Here is a 19,807-nt window from a genome sequence, read left to right as displayed (position 1 = left end):
TATGGTGAAACTAGTTACATTGTGTTTAACACTACTCCCTCCTTCCCCGTTTATAAGGCATGGTAGAACATGACACGGTCTTCTAAACAACACTTTGACTATTTATTTATCATATATTATATCACTTTTGATTATAAACTTATAATCATTGTAAACTATGTTTGATTATGAATCCAATCATATGAAATTTGCATTATAAAAATAAAAATTTAATAGTCAAATTATTGGTCAAAGATGAGAAGGTTTGAATTTTGATATACGTGTATGCCTTATAAACGGGGAAGGAGGGAGTAGTAACATAAGTTATGGTTCAGTTATTACTTCTATTGATGTATCTACTTTTGGCTTTTCTTTTTAAGAAAAAGTACACAAAAAAAGAGCAAAAGAAAAAGAAAATAGAAAAAGAACTAGACGATAAATGGGCCGTGTTAGTTACACGGTCAGCCCAGCCCGAGTAGAGCCCATCAAAGCGAAGGGTCCTCGACGAGCCACGTCGAGATGAGGCCGCGCAAACGTCCCGCGGTCCCCCGCCTCCGACCGCCGTACCGCGCCACTCCACTGCTCCGCCGCGCCAGGTTCCAGGCTTCCAGCCGCCGGGAAGCGTCGAGCCATGACCTCCGCCGCCGCGAAAGTCGCCGTCATTGGTGGCGGAAGTAAGCATCTCGACCGTCTAACCCCCCGTCTGTCCTGCCCCCAACCCGCCGCACTCCCGAACGACCCCGTTCGAACCGACGCGTGCGATCTGACGTTTCCTCTTCCCCGATCGCAGTTTCGGGCGCCGTGTGCGCGTCGCTCCTCGCCGGGCGCGGCGTGGCCGTGACGCTCTTCGACTCCGGCCGAGGCGCCGGCGGGCGCATGGCGCAGCGGAGGTGCTCGACCAATTGACTCACTGCAATTGCCGTGTTCTCACTGATCGGCTCCAATTTTTTGGGGGTATTGGTGGACGTAGGGAGGTGATGGAGGACGGCACGGAGCTTCGCTTCGACCACGGTGCGCCCTACTTCACCGTGACCAACGATGAGGTTGCCCAGGTCGTGGGTGGGTGGGAGGCGCGAGGGATCGTCGCCGAGTGGAAGGCCATGTTCGCATGCTTTGATCGGGCTACCGGCAAATTCACTGACTTCGAGAAGGTTCAGTTTCCTAATCCATCCCTTGCCCTGAGGTTTCTCCGTTACTAAAACGGAATGGCTCAGGTAGTTCGTTGGTTCACCATGAGAATTCGAGACTGAATTGACGATAAATAAAGCAGTTAAAGGGTAGAGTTTTTTCGTTTTCCAAACTAGGAAATGACTACAGGGCATCTGATAGTTTAGATATGTCAAAATTTACCTTTATATGATATTGTCCACCTGGAATGTCTCTGATGCTTGATATATTGAGGAGAGGTGAAGCATGAAGTACTTAACTGCTTTCAATTGGGCTATGCTGAGAATCTTAGCTAGGCTATGTCATGTCTCATGTGGGCTTTCATTTTTTTTGGGATGATCAAAATATTTGTATGTTGACTGCTTTCGAGATGAAAGATTTATGTGCATTAGCAGCAGCGTATGCAGAACTTCTGTTTTGTGGTTTAAGGTACCTTTTTATAAAATAACACTAGCTTGCTCGGGACATGTTCTTACAGGAGGGATCAACTAAGAAGTATGTTGGAGTGCCAGGCATGAACTCGATATGCAAATCACTCTGTTCAGAGGATGGTTAGAGTTCAGACTTCCAACTTTTTAATGTCCCATACATTTCTTCTAAACCAAGGGGGCAAATTCTTGATGTCCATGCATACTCTATTTTTGCTAGGTGTGGTGGCCAAATTTGGTGTCACTGTTGGCAAGATGGACTGGCTTCAAGATAGGAGTTCATGGTCACTAGCTAGCTTGGATGGAAAAGATCTTGGCAATTTCGATTATGTTGTTGCCACCGATAAGAATGTGGGATCACCAAGATTTTCGGGGTTGACTGGAAGACCACCGCCTCTTGGTTTGTTTTATAATCTCCATAATGTGAACCAGCATGAAATAAGATTCAATAGCGTTCAATATTATAACTTAAGGCACCTAGTTTTAGAAGGCAAACTTCTTGTTTCCCGATAAGTTCTTCTAATCAGATGGCTATCACTTAAGTCAATTAAAGGTGCGTATCACCATTTCAGTTCAAAAGATAGTTCTTATTTTATATAGCCCTAAGTAATTGCTTCTGTCTCTGCTTTATATTTATGCATATATTTCTGTGAAGTTATGGAATGTGTAGTAACAAAACAAAACACTTTGAAGCCATATTCTGTTTTATCTTCAGTTCATTTCTTTTTTCTATTTTTCTGTTTGTTAAGTAGCTACCAGTTTCTGTATGGTATATTGGTAAGCAAAAAATAATGATTGGTAAGGGCAAAATAATGGTTATTATTGAGATAAACTGCGTATTTGAATGTAAGAGTTACTTAAAGGTGATGATTATTACTTGCACTCATGCTTATTACATATTAATATTGGTACTAACTACTGAGTATGAGCATCTTGTATACAAGTGTAATGCATCTGTGTACTTCGTTGATGAATGCTTAATGCTTCCTCAGACTTGTCGCTATTTCCACGGCTGTCTGTAATGGTTCAAGATATCCCAGTTCGTCCCTGTTTTGCTCTTATGGTAGCATTCTCAGAGCCTTTGGCTATGGTATGTGCAATTTTAATTTTATACATTCATACAGCTGCTGCCTCCCCAACTTGTTCAGGACTAAAGATTTTGCTGTTATAGTCAGTTCATACTTATTGTCATGCATATAAGCCTGCTGTTTGTCATTATGCATAGGACCAGTGTTTAGGTGGAGCCTCAGAGGTATTGTAATTACCAAAATACTACAGAGTTAGAATGCCGCGTTATAGGATGCTTTTGTTTCCCTAATTCGGTATAAAATACTCAAGCTGGCTATTTAACTTACCATCATGATAATTATGGGTCATGAAGTTGTCCGTTACCTAATGATCTTATAAGGAACTCTCATTTATTCAGTTTATGACTTGTGTCCCTGCCACCTCTTCAAAGGTGTTTACTTCTCTGCACAATTGTGTTTTAATCAGGTACCTGTTCATGGTTTCTCTTTCAACAATTCTGATTCTCTGAGTTGGGCCTTTTGTGATAGTAGTAAGCCAGGGCGTGCTTGTGTTCCTCCTAACAGGTACATGTCTTTTTTTTCTTGTACACACACATCATTCTGTATCATAAAGTTTTGTTTAATGTAACTTTTGTTTATATTCAGACAATCTTGGGTATTGCACTCGACAGCTGAATATGCTTCCAAGGTAATAAATCATATTGGCCCACGGAAACCTTCAGTAGATGCACTTGCTAAGGTGGCAGAGGAATTATTCAGGGAATTCCAGGCAACAGGATTGAGCATTCCACAACCAATATTCATGAAAGCTCACAGATGGTCAGTTTTTAGTGCTGTCATCTTCAATTGTACTTTTTCCTCCTTGTTGGTATTTGATAAAATGTAAAATTGGTCTTTCAAAAATAAAATGTAAAATTGCAGGGGTGGTGCTTTCCCAGCCATTGCTATAGGTGGAGATGATAAATGTGTTTGGGACAAAAGCATGAAATTGGCAATTTGTGGAGATTTCTGTGCAAGTCCAAGTATTGAAGGAGCGGTCCTTAGTGCCATGAGAGGAGCTTCAAAAATCATGGGATGTTTAAACTGTCCATCAGGGTTGTGACTTGTGAGTTGTATATTTAATCAACTACAACCCCCTGCCCCCTTCTCCAACTCTCTGTATGTAATTGTTATACAAAATAAAGAATCAAGCTCCAAGAGGAGCCCTATTGTTTTGTTGAATGTTTTGTTACAAAATAATAAATAAAGGCACATGAATCTTTCTTTGTTGGAGATGTTATTAGTTACCATTACATTTGAAACTATATCAGATTCAATGAGGTATGCTGAACATCAGATGTGATGCATCTTTGTTGCTCTGCTAAGTGCTAGCACACTACCCCACAGCTTAGGCTGCCTAACATACTGATACCTGGACCTATGCATGCTTATAGTGCGTAAAACGTGTCGCAGAAGAGAAGCTATACAACAACCTCACTTATTCCCCATTGACACTACTAGGGCAGAGCATCCCTAGTAATGTTATAATCCTGTAACAATTATTTGTCAGCATCACGAAGAGGCTATCGTTTTCTGTTCAGTTAGGTCTCTGTACGAGTGGATCGTAGCGTATATTTCAACTGCCAGATGTAGGTATTCCTTAAAGCTTATTATGAAATTACAATTTCTTCTACTGTAGCAATGATATCGGATGCTGCCGAGTAACCTAATGAATGAAGTGTGTAAATGCACATTTCAGGGAGAAAGAGTTCCATGACCAGACTTCATAACTGTTTTTGTGCTTATTGTAATTTGTACAATTCATCAGTATTCAATTCAGTTTGGTACTGTGGTTTTTTGTTCTTCTATATTTATGCTCACTGCAAAAGGTGCATTATATTAATGAAAGCATACTAATTTTATTAAAGCACTTCTCTTTTTTAGGGAATGACAAACATATTATGGCAGTTTTCATAGTGATTTTGTTTTTGAGTAATTCTTGTTCGTCTTTCTGAAACATGATTGAGTGTAAAAGACAGTTTTGTATGGTTTTGTTCCCATGGAATGACGAAACCTATATGTAGCATAGCACTCTGCATTTTACATGCCTGCTTTCCACCTTTCCCTTGACTTCTTGTTGAAGGATTAAGGTATATAGACTAGGGAAATTTCGGGTGCAAGTCTGCAGCCCTTCAATTTGCATGAGCGTCTACAAAAAGGTAAAATGGAGAACCTAGCCTATTGCCGTCTCCCATTGTTTCTGAGAGGCTACTGTTTGTTTAAAGGTCTTGGTCTATATAGTTCCTAATACCACCTAAAGTTCATTCAGTTGAACGAGTGTACTTTCAATAAGAATTCTGCTTATGGATCAACGAAAATCATTGAATTAAAATATTCATTATATTTATCTCACAAGTTATCAGGCCATATCTAATGTTTTGCTAAAGATATGTGTTTCTTGTAAGATTATGACTTATCTTTTGAGTGTTTTTTTTTATTATAACGCGCAACGAATGGTACTTGCTTTCATTGTTCTGCATAATTCCAAGAAACATTCCTTGCCTTTGATACTGGATCCCACCATGAAATACATTTTTTATCGAATCAACATGAATTTCTGTAGGTTAGATTTCAGAATAGTGTGCACACATTGCTCGTGTGGTCTGCATGCTGACCAATGTTTGCAGGTGAGCAGCACTTGATCTGAAAGCCTCCGGTGTCTCAACTGAACTTAAGTCCATTACACAGCACTGAAGCCGTCACGCAGCAGATGGGTCCTGGTAATTATGGCCATCTAATCATTCGTGTCAAGTAAGCAGTCATTTTCTGTTCAATTGATACAACAAATCAATATCGTAGCTCGTGTGCTTTCTTTTGGATGCCATTAGGGAAGCATTTCATTTCCCTGTTTGTGTGTTTCTAGGGGCATACCAATTTATTTTGGGTAGTTAGGATGGTATGTATCGATTTCGGTATTTCGTACTCAAGACAAATGTCCTCCAACTAACTGTATTATAAAGATATAGAAGATCTCCATTGATATTAAATAAATAAATGTTGACAGCCACTTTTATGCCTGACAACATTATATGAACGCTTGAAAGCCTACAGAAAAATATGTTTGATGAAAAAAATGATATTTAGAAGGTCAATACAAAGTGGAGGACAAGAAGTGAGCCAGAAGTAAACAGTTCTGGACGTGCTCGTGAGTTTTATAGCATTTTTTAGAGACAAGCATAATAGGATTCCTGGACAAACACTGCAGGAGTAAGTTGTCTATACATGCATATTCAAACCTCTAAGAAATAATACAAAGCTGCTGCCTGCAGATGTTAGGAAAAACTACTGAGCCTACCGCCGTAGTTAACATGTGATGAAAGATCCTAGATGCCTAAATAATCCCTGACATCCATGGTAAACAATGCGAGCAGAGAGGGCCAAACGGGTAACTGCTCAACCAACTTATTACCGTGCGAAGAACCAAACAAACAAAGAGGCTTTCGGTAGGCACGATCGGTAACCACGCCTCTTTTCCGTGATGGATGCTGCTTTGCAAAGGTGGGTCGATTAGACTATCTTTTCTGTGCAGGAACTAGGAGGAGTGAGATCGATGAGCTGCAAGTTGCTGCCCGGCGTGGCGATGGTGCATGCAGAGATTCTCAGCTACTTGCATATATACAAATACAGGTTATGCAGATCGACCCACACAGTAAAAGTTACACGTGTGGCCTGTGCACCTACCTGCGCAGACAGTGGAATCCAAGGCAGCTGCGAGGAGACAAGGCAACAGCGTGGGCGAAGCAGTGCTGCCCAGACTCTGAACTGCAATAAGCAGGGGTGAATGCCTGAATGGTGATGCTGAACCTGTGCCATCTGGTGCGCGATTCCTGGTTTCTACTCTCTATTGCCCGTAATCTGCTGTCTGGCTGCTGCTGTGGCATGTGAGAAGCATAATTAACTTTGTGGTAAAGGTGAGTGATGTGCTGATTTTTCTATTCTGCCCTGGTGCAGGCGCTGTCTACCGAGAGTGAGGAGTGGTGGTGGTGTGGTGGTTACTGCCCGGAGGATGGAGCTGCTAGCCTGCTACCCTTGACGCCAGCACTGCTAGCTTGTAAGTTGTAACCTACCTCATTATGCTTGCCTATTTACCTAGCTGTAGCATTGGTTTGGTTTAGTGTGGTTTACACTTTACATGATGAGTTTTGAGTGTCTCAGCTAGACTAGCTGACCCCACGGTGCACTGACTTAATCTGAATTCTTTTTTTTTTACATGGTGGTCCACATGTACATTAGTAAGGATACTTAGTGTTGCTGCAGACCCTCACACAATACAAAGAAGGAACCCAGCTCACAAAGAAAGAAGAAAAAAACTTTAGGCTTGGTATTAAAAACAATGGCTTCTCGAAAGATGCATTGACATGTAGCACAGGAATAAAACAACATGCACTCCTACCTGTTGAGATTGACTAGGTCGAGTGTTTTCATGTGTTCAGACTTCAGAGGGGGTGTGTCTATGGATTTGTGGATAGTAACTTTTCGGTGGCATCACTGCCACCAGAATCAACAGTGCTTCACTGTAACTTAGCAGACACTAAAAATACTAGCATCTAAAATTCCATACTGAGAAAGCAAACACTGATGACACCTCGAGCCAGCCCAGGGCTCGTTGACGCCTCCACGTAGCGGCGTCGCTGGACTCACGTCGCATGAAGGGCGCCACTTATTCTGTTGGATCAGACATCAGAGCACCATCACCTCCGCGTTAACACGCGCGCCTTAGGAATAGGATTCCTGTTTATAGAATGCATCTCGCGGTAGAGCTGAATCCAGCTGCCTCAGACCCTGTCTCCCACTTCTGTGTTTGGTGCTTAATTGCCATCACGTACTGCACGCATGTGATCATGGACTTCTTTTGCTTCACGCTTAGTAGTTCTAAACTCGATACAAACCTCGTTAGTCTTCATCACCTACAAAGTTACAATGTAATCATAATAAGAACAAAATGCTGTTGTTGCTGGTACCACCTGGTTTCTGTTGAATTCTGCATGTTCTGAAGCACTGAAGCACTTGGGACACGGAAGTCGGAACAGGTGTGAACTCCTAGCAAAGCTGCAACTGCAAGAACAGTGCATCTGAAAGCTGGAACGTTGGAAGCACTATGGTCCCGAGTTCCGAAACGGCAGGCACATTCATAAGCAACATGTCTGATGCCGGCATGCCGCAGGCAGCAGCGAAAATGTTCGATGGGGTACGGCGTGTTTCCAGGCTTCTGAACATTTGAGTTCCATGTACTTTGTTATGTACTAGTATGCTTCTCAAGAGAACAGCCACCATACTTTGCAGCAGCTATCATTGCAATTTTTACCTGCCTTCAAGCTAAAGACATCACCACATTAGATTAGAGACAGTTACTCCTGATTAACAAACAGCTGCTTTGTGATCTATTATTTTTCAGATCCAGGGTCTGTTCGTCACAGCTCTGCTCATCAAACTCACAAGCTGTGCAGGCATTCTCAAGATACAGAATTACAGTTACAGACAGACCCTGCAGATCACGCGCCATTTTTTTTTTCTTGGGGTCAAACCGCATTTACAAAAATCGGCCGGCTGCAGAAACTGAGCGGAAAGAAAGAGGGAAAAAAAAGGAGAGCTAGGAGACTAATACATGCAGCACATTTCACTTGGTCTTGCTGTGCTGCTGGTGGTCTACATGATGCTGGTGAGCGTCTGGCTGACCAGGTTCGAGTAGGACGCCGGCGGCGGCGTCGAGGGGTGCTGCTTGACGACGGTGGGCGACACCGGGCTGGTCCTGCGGCGGTCTCGCTCCTTGACGAGCTCGTGCGCGAACCGCTCCAGCTTCTCGGCGTTGGTCTGCTCCGCCACCTTCTTCCCGCGGAACAGCACCGACTCCACGTTCTTCTGCGCCAGCATCTCCTCCGCCACGCACCCGCTCCTAGCCGCGCCGCTCCGGCCCGGCCGCGGCGTCCCCGTCGCCTGCGCAGACATCGGCGGCGAAGGTTAGTGGGTCGTGCGCAGAGGCGTCCAAGGCTCGCGAAGTCTCCGGCGAGCACGGTAAAAGGCAGAGGAGGACAGTGACACTCCACTGGCGAGCGGAGAATGGAGATGGCAACGCGAGACTGACCTGAATGCGGATGTAGTTGCTTGTCCTATTATGTCCGAACGCCATGGCCACGGCCTGATCCACCTGGCGCGCCGGCAGGTCAGATGCGAGAGAGAGTGAGGCTTCAGCGAGAGGGAGCACGAAGAACAAGATGCGAAAGCAAGGATGGACCACCAAGCGGCTGGTGCGGGGGTGCGCGTGATTCACGTGTGCGTGTCTGTGTTTGGTGGTGCCGTACCATGTCGGCGACGCCCTCGGCGGCGATCCTGACGATCTCGGACGTGGAGGCGGCGCCCCGCGGCTCGCCCTCGCCGCTGCCGATGGAGACGACGAGCAGGTCCTCGACGCCGGCGGCGAGCGGGAACTCGCTCTTGTTGTTGAGCACGTGCGTGATGGCGGCCGCCGTGGGGTTGCCGAGCGCGACGCCGCCGCCGACCGCCGCGATGCGGGTGGACCCGTCGCAGGACCGCGCCTCCACCGCGGCCGCGGAGCCGCCGGACCCGGCGCAGGTCGCGGCGCAGACGTCGCGGAGGCGGAAGTCGTATGCGCGGGTCTCAACGGCGTCGGCGCGCGAGAAGAGGAACGGGCCCCCCGTGGCGAGGTCGTAGCACGGCACCAGCACGGGCCGCACCGTGTCGCGCAGGGTGAGGTCCCCGAAGAGCTTGCGGAACGCGGTGCCCGGGCGGCGGAACAGCGCGCGCAGACCGCCCCCTGCCCCGCCGCCGCCGTCAGACCAGCCCCGGCGGAGGCTGCGCAGCAGGAACGCGAGCGCGTCCTCCGCCGAGAAGAGCGGGCGCCCGGCGGGGCCCCGCGCGACCAGCATGGCCGCGAGCACGCCCCCGGCGCCGGACCCCGCCGCGACGTCGAAGAAGTCGGCCAGCCTGGCCCCCTCGTCCCCGGTGCGCCGCCTCAGCGAGGCCTCCAGCCTGACCAGCGCGGCGCCGGCGAGCAGCCCGTCGGCTGCCCGCCCGCCGCCGTCGATGGACAGGATGCACACCTTGCCCTTGCCCGCCGCCGGAGCTCTCAGCGGCGTGGCCTTCCCCGAAGTGGCCCCCGGCCGCGGCGAGGTCCCCGCGGAGAAGAGCTTGGGGTCGTCGTAGCCGAAGAGGAACTTGCTCTCGAGGATGGAGAAGATCTCGTAGGTAAGCTTGTCCACGTCCAGCCCCGCCGCCGGGTCCGCCCTCGCCGCCTCCATCTCCCTCCACGCCCCCGCCCCGCGCTCGCCGCCCGCCGGTCTCGCGTGCGTGCGTGCGTGCGTGGAGAGACTCGGCGCTTGAGCAGTTGCCAGCACGCAGAGAGCAGATTTTATAGTGGGCGCGAACGAGGGCGTGGGTTCGTGGCGTTGACCCGGCGCGGCGCTCGACGACGGCCACGGTAACCACTGTAGTTAGCATCGCATGCAGCTGGTTTAACCGCCGTAAGGGTGTTTGGTTGGGCCGTCCGACCGTGGCTTTTGAAAAAATTGTTGTGGGCGGAGATTTTTGAAAAAAATTAGAAACGTATTTGGTTGAACAGCTGAGCTGTGGTTTTTTATAAAGCTTATCTCCCTTACAAGCGGATCCATATGTCACAGAGACACGTTCCGTCTTCCTCCCTCTCTTATCTCGCCATCTTCTTCCTCTCTCTCATCGGAGCTCGTGGCGGGGTCAACTTGCTCGCGGTGGCGGCGGGGCGAGTTCGCGGTAGTGCAGGCGAAGCGGCACTAGGGAGTAGACGCAGAAGGTTGCGAGAGGAAGGAGCCTGCGATGGAAATGAAAGAACCCGAACCGGTATGCATCATAACCAGTGACATGTGGATAAGTATTTGACCCAAAAGCAGCTGAAAGCAAGGGTGGAGGTGCTTTTACTTTGTACTAGAGCAAAAACAGCTTTTAAGTAGAAATAATCGTGGCTTTTGAGCTTTTTTATTGGCTTTTGGTTTTTACAAAAGTAAAAATAGGTTCAAAAGACCAACCAAAGGCACCCTAAATCTAACCAATTGTCACTGTCTTGTAGTTACAGACTTAGAGCAAGTATTATGAGTAGTTGAGAGCCGACCGCGAGTCTACGTGAATGAAGAGAGAAGGAGGTAGTCGTGCAACGCTCGAACCGGCGAAGAGGCTATGCATCGACTGTTATTGGTTGAGCTAGCGGAACCCATCGTATCATAACGTGCTTCTCGATCTAGATAAGTGTACCTTGAAATTATGCACCATTGTTAACCATGCTCTTAGAGCAAGGCTAATAGCATACGCCTGCTCCCGGCTGCAAAGAGGCATGCTGGTGGTGGACCCTACAGCTAGTTAATGCAGAGCAGAGAGCACCGACCAATTGCATGCGTCGCAGAATCTCTCCGTCCGTCAAGCAAGCGTTTTGCTAGTCGTCTGCTCCTTTCTCTTTCTACTTTCTCTCTTCTATGTAGGATCTCAGCTAGCTCTTAGCCTTTATAATACTGGCTCTTATAGAGATGACAACGCAGGCGGCGAAATTGATTTAGGGTATGTTTAGTTCACTTTCCATTTTGCTTTTTTGCTTTTTTGGAAGAGAATCTTTAATATTTGAAGTATTAAATGTAGACTAATCACAAAACTAATTACAGATCTTGTCTGTAAATTACGAGACGAATCTAATGAGCCTAATTAATCCATCATTAGAGCTTGTTTACTGTAGTATTAATGTAGCAATTTAGTGTCTAATCACGTTCTAATTAAGCTCATTAGATTCATCTCGCGATTTACAGTCCATTTATGTAATGCGATTTATTTTTAACTATATTTAATACATTATATAAATAATTTATAAAAATTTTGTATTTTGCGTTTTGAAATCTAAACCACGCTTTAGTGGCCGCAGTAACTCGCGTGCGTGTGGAAGTGCGGTCCGTGTCGCGTTTGCCGGCGCGGCGCGGGTGCTGCGGGCGGGACAAGAGGAGTTACGCCGCTGCGAGCGCGCACGGACCCTGAGGATGGACTCGGAACGGAAGATGATGGTGAGTTGCATTGGCGAGTCACTGAGCTCCGTCAGGACTCGGGCGTCTTCCGGTACCGGTACGCAGGCTCCCTGCCGCCCGCGGTGGTCGATCGCCTTTGTGCGGGCGCACCGGAACAAGCCGTGCGGTGCGGAAGTGGGGTGGGGCTCCGGGTACTCACAGCGGGCGGCGGATTCGTTCGTCCGCTCCGCTCCAGGCCCTGCTCCGCGATCACCTCGCGGCGTGCGTGGACGGTGGAGTGCAAGCGGATGCCCCGCGTACGTACGGGGGGCGGGGACAGCGCTGCCTTGCCGGTGCCGGGGCGCCGTCTGATCCGGGCGCGCTCGCTGCCGCTCGTCCACCCACGCACTAGCTAGGTACAGGTGTGCCGGCCGGCGCGCGGCGCGGCGAGGGTCCCCGGCTAGCGCTCGGATGCGCCGCCGTACCCGTACGGCCGATCTGTGCGCGGGGGGTGGTACGGTGGTGCCCACCAGCATATGACCACCAAGGGCGTCGTGTCAATGCGACACCATGCGCCCACGCCGCGCTGTCCGGCACGGCCGGCCGGTATCCTATGAAGGCCGCCGGATCGGCCATCGAGCGACTGACCCTGCGCGCGCTCTCCCTGGTAGCCATCCATGATCCATTCCATTCCTGCTCCTTTTGTTTCTTTTCTTTTTATCAACAGCGAAGAGGATCGGGCATCTAGCATTCTAGCCGCATCTTGATCGCGAGTGGTAGACCAGACAGTGCGTTGCCGTCTCCAAGATTCTCCCAACCCGGCTGCCGATCTGCTCACGCGATGCCCTCGATTATTCAGTAGAGTAGGCAGTGGAGTGGAGAGACCCGTGAGCAGTGTGACTAGGAGTAGGACTCCGTAGACTGTAGGAAGGTGGAACACATCACGGCATCAAATTTCGCTTGCCCTCCACGATCAGCAGGTGCTGATCTCGACACGTACGATCATGTACACATTGCGACGAATAGCAACCACGGCAACTCTCCTTGCCTACACCTAGCCAGTAGCTAGGCTGCTCAATGGTCAGCCGGAAAGAACCACGTTGCTACACTGGGCCGCAGGTACCCCTTTCTTTACCGTTCATAGCCTCGGTGACACATGCATAAAGTCTGGTCCTAGAATACATCGATTTCTCCCCAGGAAAAAAAAATAGAACAACTTTCACCCCGAAAAAAAAAACTGCTTGTCTTGACACACCAATGAAGAGAAGATAAAAAGGCGAAATGATGGTGCGTGTCCATGCGTTAATTTATATTGTTAGAGCATACATCAAATCCAGACCACAGTGCATGCGTGATGATGACACCACACCAAGGTATCTTTGTTCTTCGCCAATCGCCATCCCTCTCAAGATGGTAGAGCCAGCATCCTAGCTAGCTAACTAGAGCTACCTCGTGATGTGTGGTTAATTTAGCAGCTTAATTTGTTTTGTTGTGTTCGACCTGATTAAGGATTTTAGAGGCATCCTCAAACGGTTGGTGCATGACATTCACTACAAAAGTCCGTCGCAGCTAGTGCGGGTAGCTTTGAGCATTTGACCACCGGCACCGTGCTTTGCATTGCGTGTCCTCATATGCTTATGTCAACGTCAAGAATATGGCTCTATCTAGCTATATTATTCTAGCCTATTTGGAATTGTTCATAAATCCATTTCATATGTCACCACCTTTTTTTCCCCGAATTCCTATTGTCAATTGGTGACCCTTAGATGCCCCTCCAATCCTTTGTAGTTCAAAATTTTATACTAATTTTTCAAAATGATATCTCAATACAAAATTTTGTGCTAAAGAGGGTTGGAGGTGCACCTAAGGATCACCAATTTGCACCCCTACGAATTCCCTTTGTCTCCATTTCTTCCGTCTCCATAAATAAAGAATAACACCTGGACTAAATTCCACTGGATTTGTGCTACTCATGACATCAAGAATTATAAAAAGTCAAAAACTTTTCTCTAAAAAATTGAAATAATTGTATTGGATTAATTATGTGCCTTAATTATGTGTGATATACGAGGACTACACCTACTATTACATGATGATTAGCTTGATGTGTGTATGCATGGATAAGTCCGATTGGTTCTTGACGAAGCTGAAGCAGTAGTGGCCCCAAAAAAGTAGGCTCCATGATTCCCTCTACAATCTACATGACTAGGACAAGGATTTTTCTGCAGAGATTTTGTTTATTTGTGGTGTAATCATGAACGAGGAAGCTAAAAAATCATTCTCTCTCGTGTTAGGTTGGTACACAGATTAATGGCCATGGATCATGAAACTTGATAGCACGGCAGTTAAGGAGCAAATTAATAATACATTTCATTGTCAGTGAAGGTTCTTTCCTGTTATATGGACAGAGCCGAAAAAAATTGATTTACTCAATAGCTCCTTGCTTGTTGTATTCTAGAACATGTGACAGTAGACAGAGCTTGAGCTTGCCTTGTGAAAAGTCACAATCTCTAGAGAAAAGCCTTGAGCCATGTCAAGCCCAGCAAAGTATCGTGGCACACCACTTCTTGCTGCAATATATACTGAAAGGTGACACCACTCCCTGGGGATAAGAAAGTTACACAGCACGCACAAAGTTCTCTTGGGGTAGTGTGTACAAAAAAAACTTTTGAGAAAGGTTTGTGCTAAATTGCAAATCTTTTCCATGTCTCCTTTATGATTGATCCTGATTCATGACTACTCGTTGCAACTCTTGTTGAAGAGTGCATATATGTCCGACAATTTTTTTTATATGAAAAGAAGGATGTGATGATCGATCGTTGAGCTGTATACCGCAAAACTGCAGTTGTTTGATCGTTTCTGGAGATGGTTGGTGCGACTAGGGTTCTCCATTCTCCTGAAGAAAAATATGCGGAATCGGTCATTCAATCAGCTACTACGTGTCATCATGTCAGTCTGGTCAAGTATCTATTATCCCACCAACTGTGAGTAAATACAACCTCCAATCACAAAAAAAAATAGCATTTTCCGACATATATAAAAACCGTTAATTTTCTATTGTACTCCATATTAAGAAAGTACTTTTCAGGCAAAATAAAAACTAGTAAGGTTTAAAGTTTCCAATTTCAAATATTTTACAAGACAAATACCAGTGCTTATTCATGATTAAGTGGAGGCCCCATGAGAAACTGGAGTGGAGCACTTGAACCACATCAATTTAGGATAACAATGGAAGGTAAAGTTGCTATCTAAGTAGGAAAAAAAAATAAGTGCGCACGTACTCCACTTGTCAAAGGGCGATGATCACGACGCGCAACGGCAGCAAAGGCCCGGCGATGATTGGGGATGAACACCGCCTCAGCACGCGCGGATTACGTCCGAAAGCGCATGCTAATCAGCTTCATTAAGCAGCGCTGTTCCCTGCCTACCTGATCATCCATCATCTTGGCCACATCATGAACCGGGGAGACCAGCGACACAAAGGAAAGGAGCATGGCCATTAATTAAAGAATGACCCTCGCTTGATCGTGCCACTAATTAAATGGAAGCTTGGATTTAGGACTTAGTAACGAGAAGGAATTCGGTGGTGGCGACAGGCACAAGAATGGGGAGTAATTGAGGGGTTAACTGTTAAACTATAACCGAATTGTTAAACTAATCGGTGGTACATGCCAAGCAACCGCGATCATTAGAGCAAGCTTTCGGGTAAAGTGATCGGTAGTTCGGTACATACACCACACAATCGTGAACTTACACTGATACAGTCACTATCGCCACGAAGTCATGCGTCAGCCTCACAGAATCAAATGCTAGGAGAGAACCATTGTCGGTGCACAGCGAGGCAGGTGATGCCGGTCGCTTCGCTGCCGTCATGTGCCGGGCGCCGTTGTTCCCAGTGGAAGCCTGCGTTCAGGTTGGCAACGGTAAAAATACAAAAGAAAAAGAAGAAAAAAAAGAAGCAGAGTGAGCCTGCCCTGAATCTGAACTGCCGCTCAGATTCAGGAGTCTGAACTCGAGCTCGAGAGACCTGCTGCCGTGGCGCCGCCCAACACGAGCGATAGCAGTAGGCACCGCACCACTGAAGGACAGGCTGCAGGCTGCAGCTACAGCCAGGAAACCCTTCCATGCCATGCGAAACACAATGGGAATAGATCCTTTCTTTGCTGCGTTGTTTTCGTCAGCAGGAGATGCAGAGGCTACCTAGGCCGTTAGTAGGGGGGAAGGGACCAAAGACCAGCCACGCACCTCAGTGGCAACCTACAAGTAAGATGCCATATCCGTCTTTGGGGCAAGTACACATGGAAAAGATTGCTCAACAACAGGTGTGCAGTGCAGCAACAATGCCAAGAGCCCGTGTGCAGTTGTAGCATGGTCCAGAAGACCATAACTGCTAACAGGGTGGTGGGGAGCAACACATACAAATAATTCGTCCGAAATGATTAGCTAAAGCCTAAGCTCATCATCACGGCGTGGAGCTGCACCGCGAGCTAGAAGGAGTTCAAGAAGCGGGACGGATTGGAGAACCAGTTCATCCACTGATACGGCCCTGCTTGAAGTTCAAGGATGATCTGGATGGTTTTACGCTCATGGCTTCCAGAGGATCCATCTCTCGGTCAAGTATTTTGCTGCATGCGCCATGAGGCAGACCCCAAAACAGTGGGCTTTTGGAAACTGCGAAACGACTGCAAAGAAACGACACAAGTTCAGTTCCCACAAAATTTAACAGGATTGCTGTTCAGCAAAGAAACAGAACTTATTCCTAAAAAGAAAAGAAACAAAACTGTCGCAATTTCAGTAAATGAAAACTATAAATCTCCCAAGTGCGGAAAGATGGGAGCAAACCTAGAAGACTCTGATATATGCATCATACTACAATATTTGTGCATGTGTACAGCCAGTAGGCCAAAGAAACAAATGCAACACGGTTAACAGGGGCTCTGTCTTCATCGGAACCACTTCAGAAACTCTAGAAGATGGTGAAGTTGTAGACGCTGAGGGTAAGGCCCAGATCTATCAAACAATTATATAATGGCGATGGTATAGATTTGACCTACGATGCAGAACTGGGGACATCTGTCTGATCCCATCACTAGAGATCTTGATTGCAGAAAGCCCCTTTTCATCCAACCATGGCATATATGTTCATAGGAGAAAATAGCAGGATCAATACAAAAACTATGAATATGTGTCACTTGATGCTACACAGAACCCCAACATAATTATCTATACTATGCACAATATACATGAGCATTTGGGCATTGGGCTATGCTCAATGAATGTTATTGACATGTAAGAAAATATCTAGGGCATACTCAGATAAAATTTTCGATTTATTTTATGGGAGAAACATCAGTATTTACCAAGACTGTTATTGATGTGTATGCATCCTACCAACTAAAAGCATTTGGAAATAACTCGATGACGTGATGGCCAAGGTGGCAATATTCATGGGGAAAATGTGCAGCGTTTACCTCTCAGGGCTACAACGTTCGATGAGAGAACAAACATTTCAACAATGAATATAACAGATGATGGAAACTCCCAAACCTGCAAATATTGCAATGAATTCACAAAGAAAAATTCACAGGTAGGCCTATAAGAATAATCCTTAGTACATAAAATCTTTTATACCATCATTGTGAAAAGAAACAACTTGAAGTAGCTTGAAATGATGACAGCGAATAGAACCTCTCTATACCTGAGTAATGAAAAATTTTAATTGTCAATAAGTTTCAGGGAAAGCAAAGTAAATAGCAAATGAAATAAGAAATCATATAAAATTCAACTAGAGCAGAAATGAACTATGCGTCTATTACAGAATCTCTAGTAGTTGCATAAATCCCATAACAACACTCAAGCGCAATTCACACAGGATGCACTACCAGCAAATGCATTCTTTTAAGAAATAGAAAACTTGTAATGCCAATTGCACCTTGTAATGTCGAAAGATAGTTTGAGAATGAACCGCACTCCCAGGAATAATATGATCGCAAATATGATGTTCCCTAACAATGCATCGCCAATAACCTGTACAGCAACAGATTGTTAGACACACTGATAAGACAATAAGCAGCGAAAAGAAAATTGAATGCTTGTCAACTAATCACCTCAAAGCAATTGAAAATTGTAGAGAAAATGCTCGTGGATGAAGCCCCATCAGCTCTGTTTCCTTTCGAAAAAGATATTCTGACTTGCATAGTTAGGGATTGTTTAAGTTGAGCAGATAGTTCATAATAACTAAAATCAAATTTAAAATTTGTTAATATTACGGATACATGCGTCAAGAGCAATATGTATCAAAGTGGACCGGTAAAATATTCCCTGCAAGGCAGAACACAATCAAGCATGTAAGAAAATGGAACTTTGGACATAATGACATACCCACAAAATAAGTTCTTGAAGGGAAAAGTATGAAATCATGAGTAATGAAGTCAGAGATCACTGCAAGTGGAGAGCAAATTACAATATGCAGCTAAAACTTATACAAAAGTCAGAACACAATCAAGCATGTAAGAAGAAGAAGAAGAAGATCACATAAGGTTGCAGTGTCAGTGAAACAGGAGAAGCTTCAGATTTTCAAGCAGAAGCATGGGAAATATTGAGTAGTGCAATAAGGAGATAGCAATGTTTATGTTTACTGTTACAATCCTCGTTGCTTGGTGTTATCTCTACAGTCTACGCGATAAAATTGAATCGGAAAAGCTAAGGAAGAAGCAAATACTTGAATCGATGTAGAAATGAGAGCCCTCCTGGCATAACTACTCTACAGTGGGCATCTTCACTAACAACTGCTTTAGTACAGAATTGTTAAGTCAAGGGAAAGTGCAAAGTATACATGCTTAGCGCTTTAGTACTATGAGATTAGCGAAACAAAGGCAGTGTCAGAATATTCGTATGAGCCAAATCCACTTGAATGTTTCCAATAAGGCGAAGCAACAATCAGAGTCTGTCCGGACAGCATAGATTTATACCTTGTCAACAGACGATCCCATGCTCAGCTTATTAAACAGAATATGGCGGTACGCCCTTGTCTTGTGCAGGATCAGATCAATCAAGATGATCTACAAAAGGAGCAAGCAATGTCAAGGCTTCAGTCAAGTACGAGATGTGCAGCTGACATATCTCAAACTACAAAATTGCAGGGCATAGTTCGATCACAACTGTACCATGAACTCGCACTCGATGTAGGGATCAGCAACAGCCTTGCAGTTATCCTAGGCACGAAAAAAGGATAGCATTCAGAGGTCGATGGCTCACAAACAGACGGCAAAAGGATTGAACGTATGGTCCGGAGACTTGAGAGATCAGGGAGGGACGCTGTGTGGCTTACGCATTTCATCAAGCGGATGTTGCCCGGGGAATACTGCACGAAGAGCGTCTTGACGCGCCCGCCGCAGCCGACGCAGCGCGGACCCTCCCCTTCCGCCTGTGCATCGCCCATCGCTGGGACTCCGTCCGCAGAAGCTTCTGCAGGACCCAACTGCGGCCCGCAGCCTCTCAGCTCCCCACTCGCAGAGGTCCAGTCTCCCCGCCTCAGCTCCTCCGCCCTATCGCCACCTCGTCACCGCTTCGCCCGCCCCCCCCCCCCCCCCCCCCCCCCTCCCCCCCCCCCCCCCCCCCCCCGAGATGGTCCGCCGCCGGCTTCGGATCGGCCATACTCCGTGTGAGAGTGGGATGAGCCTAGAGGGATGCGTTCTAGCTGAAATGGGCCTGGGCCGCTCGGAAACTTGGCCCAGAACTGATTGCTCATCCTGATTTTGTCATTCCAAAAGAATATCTCATTTCAAGGTGACAGTGGTTTGAGATCCAAACCAAAACCGCACCAAACCACTTACATTAAATATGATAATATAATCCAATCCAAACCACCTCATAGCATATAAAAACCAAACCGCACTACCCCATTTAGGTCCGCTAGAAGGTTAGGTTGAACGTTCCCGAAAAAAAGAAGATTAGGTTGAAATAGATACTCTGTCCAAAACAGTATAACTATATATATAAATATGGGTCCCGCGATGAGAACTGGACCCTTAAAATAAAACCTCACGTTCACACTATAAAATTTTATCGAAATTGACTGAAATTTGTTGGAGATGACTTATTATGACTGGCAGCTACTCTGTGCAAAGCGGTGCGGCTAAACCTATATGTGGGCCCCACGTCAAGAGCCGGACCCTAGAAATAAAACCTCGCGTTC

General features: G+C 46.3%; 3 protein-coding genes and 1 long non-coding RNA gene across 7 annotated transcripts; 2 read left to right on the top strand and 2 right to left on the bottom strand.

Annotated features, from left to right (window-relative positions):
• The first annotated feature begins 493 nt into the window (after positions 1-493).
• On the top strand, positions 494-3,874 carry LOC120688319 (renalase-like). Of its 3 annotated transcripts, XM_039970588.1 has the most exons (10): positions 494-653; positions 770-869; positions 950-1,130; positions 1,625-1,697; positions 1,795-1,974; positions 2,567-2,664; positions 3,069-3,166; positions 3,248-3,290; positions 3,362-3,421; positions 3,524-3,874. In XM_039970588.1, exons 1-10 carry the CDS (start codon positions 611-613, stop codon positions 3,560-3,562), a joined length of 915 nt encoding a protein of 304 aa, XP_039826522.1. In that variant the 5' UTR covers positions 494-610; the 3' UTR covers positions 3,563-3,874. The 3 variants fall into 3 exon arrangements, with proteins under 3 accessions (XP_039826522.1, XP_039826521.1, XP_039826520.1); XM_039970587.1 differs by having other exon boundaries at positions 3,248-3,421; XM_039970586.1 differs by having other exon boundaries at positions 495-653; positions 770-1,130; positions 3,248-3,421.
• A 2,592-nt stretch (positions 3,875-6,466) lies between these two features.
• LOC120688322 lies at positions 6,467-7,956 on the top strand. Its single transcript, XR_005681036.1, has 2 exons — positions 6,467-6,692; positions 7,638-7,956. It is a non-coding gene; the product is annotated as an uncharacterized LOC120688322 (long non-coding RNA).
• Positions 7,957-7,999: 43 nt separating this feature from the next.
• On the bottom strand, positions 8,000-9,979 carry LOC120688321 (patatin-like protein 3). The gene is made up of 3 exons (XM_039970589.1): positions 8,941-9,979; positions 8,724-8,786; positions 8,000-8,575 (listed from the first exon to the last, which is right to left on the bottom strand). The coding sequence occupies exons 1-3, from the start codon at positions 9,895-9,897 to the stop codon at positions 8,288-8,290; spliced, it is 1,308 nt and encodes a 435-aa protein (XP_039826523.1). The 5' UTR covers positions 9,898-9,979; the 3' UTR covers positions 8,000-8,287.
• A 5,319-nt stretch (positions 9,980-15,298) lies between these two features.
• Positions 15,299-19,190, bottom strand: LOC120691139 (protein ARV 2-like). Of its 2 annotated transcripts, XM_039974125.1 has the most exons (11): positions 18,941-19,190; positions 18,777-18,824; positions 18,582-18,671; positions 17,886-17,931; positions 17,718-17,800; positions 17,543-17,637; positions 17,242-17,308; positions 17,082-17,157; positions 16,661-16,725; positions 15,638-16,292; positions 15,299-15,513 (listed from the first exon to the last, which is right to left on the bottom strand). In XM_039974125.1, the coding sequence occupies exons 1-9, from the start codon at positions 19,049-19,051 to the stop codon at positions 16,700-16,702; spliced, it is 642 nt and encodes a 213-aa protein (XP_039830059.1). In that variant the 5' UTR covers positions 19,052-19,190; the 3' UTR covers positions 15,299-15,513; positions 15,638-16,292; positions 16,661-16,699. The 2 variants fall into 2 exon arrangements, with proteins under 2 accessions (XP_039830059.1, XP_039830058.1); XM_039974124.1 differs by lacking the exon at positions 16,661-16,725.
• Positions 19,191-19,807: the final 617 nt, after the last annotated feature.

The sequence above is a fragment of the Panicum virgatum genome, chromosome 9N (genome assembly GCF_016808335.1).
Source record: "Panicum virgatum strain AP13 chromosome 9N, P.virgatum_v5, whole genome shotgun sequence".
NCBI classification, from domain to species: Eukaryota; Viridiplantae; Streptophyta; class Magnoliopsida; order Poales; family Poaceae; genus Panicum; species Panicum virgatum.
The sequence above is the reverse complement of the archived record's forward strand: the minus strand, read 5'-3'. Positions and strand labels throughout refer to the sequence as shown.

What these genes read in the sequence shown, in the direction of transcription:
- LOC120688319 (XM_039970586.1), top strand. Translation starts at nt 499, where the DNA reads ATGAGGCCGCGCAAACGTCCCGCGGTCCCCCGCCTCCGACCGCCGTAC. An exon ending in GCTTGTGTTCCTCCTAACAG is followed by an intron (nt 3,167 to 3,247) that starts GTACATGTCTTT and finishes GTTTATATTCAG; the next exon opens with ACAATCTTGGGTATTGCACT. An exon ending in TTCATGAAAGCTCACAGATG is followed by an intron (nt 3,422 to 3,523) that starts GTCAGTTTTTAG and finishes GTAAAATTGCAG; the next exon opens with GGGTGGTGCTTTCCCAGCCA.
- LOC120688321 (XM_039970589.1), bottom strand. Translation starts at nt 9,897, where the DNA reads ATGGAGGCGGCGAGGGCGGACCCGGCGGCGGGGCTGGACGTGGACAAG. An exon ending in CCGAGGGCGTCGCCGACATG is followed by an intron (nt 8,787 to 8,940) that starts GTACGGCACCAC and finishes CCGGCGCGCCAG; the next exon opens with GTGGATCAGGCCGTGGCCAT. An exon ending in GCAACTACATCCGCATTCAG is followed by an intron (nt 8,576 to 8,723) that starts GTCAGTCTCGCG and finishes ATGTCTGCGCAG; the next exon opens with GCGACGGGGACGCCGCGGCC.
- LOC120691139 (XM_039974124.1), bottom strand. Translation starts at nt 19,051, where the DNA reads ATGGGCGATGCACAGGCGGAAGGGGAGGGTCCGCGCTGCGTCGGCTGC. An exon ending in ACATATTGCTCTTGACGCAT is followed by an intron (nt 17,801 to 17,885) that starts GTATCCGTAATA and finishes TAACTATGCAAG; the next exon opens with TCAGAATATCTTTTTCGAAA. An exon ending in CTATCTTTCGACATTACAAG is followed by an intron (nt 17,309 to 17,542) that starts GTGCAATTGGCA and finishes TTCATTACTCAG; the next exon opens with GTATAGAGAGGTTCTATTCG.